The sequence below is a fragment of the Pygoscelis adeliae genome, unplaced genomic scaffold, assembly GCF_000699105.1.
Source record: "Pygoscelis adeliae isolate BGI_AS28 unplaced genomic scaffold, ASM69910v1 Scaffold537, whole genome shotgun sequence".
Classification (NCBI taxonomy): Eukaryota; Metazoa; Chordata; class Aves; order Sphenisciformes; family Spheniscidae; genus Pygoscelis; species Pygoscelis adeliae.
The window spans coordinates 362,030-362,958 of NW_008825213.1; the positions used below are offsets into that span (position 1 = coordinate 362,030).

Here is a 929-nt window from a genome sequence, read left to right on the forward strand (position 1 = left end):
GGACGGCTCCTCCGACTGCACCAGTCGCTCCAACGCCGCCTCCTCCGACAGGTTGAGAAGCTGGTGAGGGAGGGTCTCCATCATCTGGAAGTCCAGCCAGTGATGGGAGCTGGGCTGGGTGGGCAGCTCGCTGGAGGGGCTCAGGACCTGGCGGATGAACTGGGTCAGGATGCCCAGGAACTGGCTGCTGCTGCCGGGCGCTGGGGATGAAGCGTTGGCTTGGCTTGGGGCAGTGGGGGACGGCAGCTCCTCGGTTCTCGCCTGGGGTGGGCTGTGAGGAGAACACAGGGAGGGTCACGGGGACCTCTTGTACCCCAGGGGTCCCACCAGGGTCTGCCCCACATCCTCCCACCACAGTCCCACAGCAGAAGGGCTGGGGCTGCCCCTTTCTTCCCCCAGCTCCCAGCCCCTGTGTTTTTCCATGGCTGCGGCAAGGGCCACGGACCTGAGCTGCGGGTACGGAGCCACGTCCACCACCCCATCGGCAGAGAGGTAGGAAGGAGGAGCCAAAGCCACCTCCTCCTCCTGCTGTGACTTGGCCAGCAGGAGCAGCACGGGGGTCATCCTGGTGAAGCACTTGTCATCGGAGCCGAAAAGGAGCTGCTGGGTCTCCGTGGGGGGCAAGAGGGCACCTGGTGGGGAGAGAAGCGGGTGAGGATGGTGGTCCGGGGTCTCCCACACGTCCCCACAGCCCCTCGTTACAGACAGGCTTGAGAGGATCCCAAACGCCCGAGTCTGGACTCAGAGGGCACAGACATCACTGTCCCCCACCGCCCCGGGCTTCCCACGTCCCTACCTCCCTTTCCGCGATGCCTGATCGCCAGGGAAGCCTCGAAGCTGAGCTGCTCGCTGGTGCGGGTGACGGATGCTACGGCAGCTCCCAGGAGCAGGGACTGGGGGTCCCTGGCGAGGCAGAGGCTCTGCATGGG

General features: G+C 66.0%; 1 protein-coding gene across 1 annotated transcript in view; it reads right to left on the bottom strand.

Annotated features, from left to right (window-relative positions):
- AMH (anti-Mullerian hormone) overlaps positions 1 to 929 on the bottom strand; it is a 5,113-nt gene that overhangs the window by 1,551 nt on the left and 2,633 nt on the right. The window contains exons 3-5 of the mRNA XM_009329083.1: positions 797 to 925; positions 446 to 632; positions 5 to 271 (exon numbers count right to left, since the gene is read on the bottom strand). Of these exons, the coding sequence (XP_009327358.1) occupies positions 5 to 271; positions 446 to 632; positions 797 to 925 (583 nt within the window). The remainder of the gene's footprint in view (positions 1 to 4; positions 272 to 445; positions 633 to 796; positions 926 to 929) is intronic.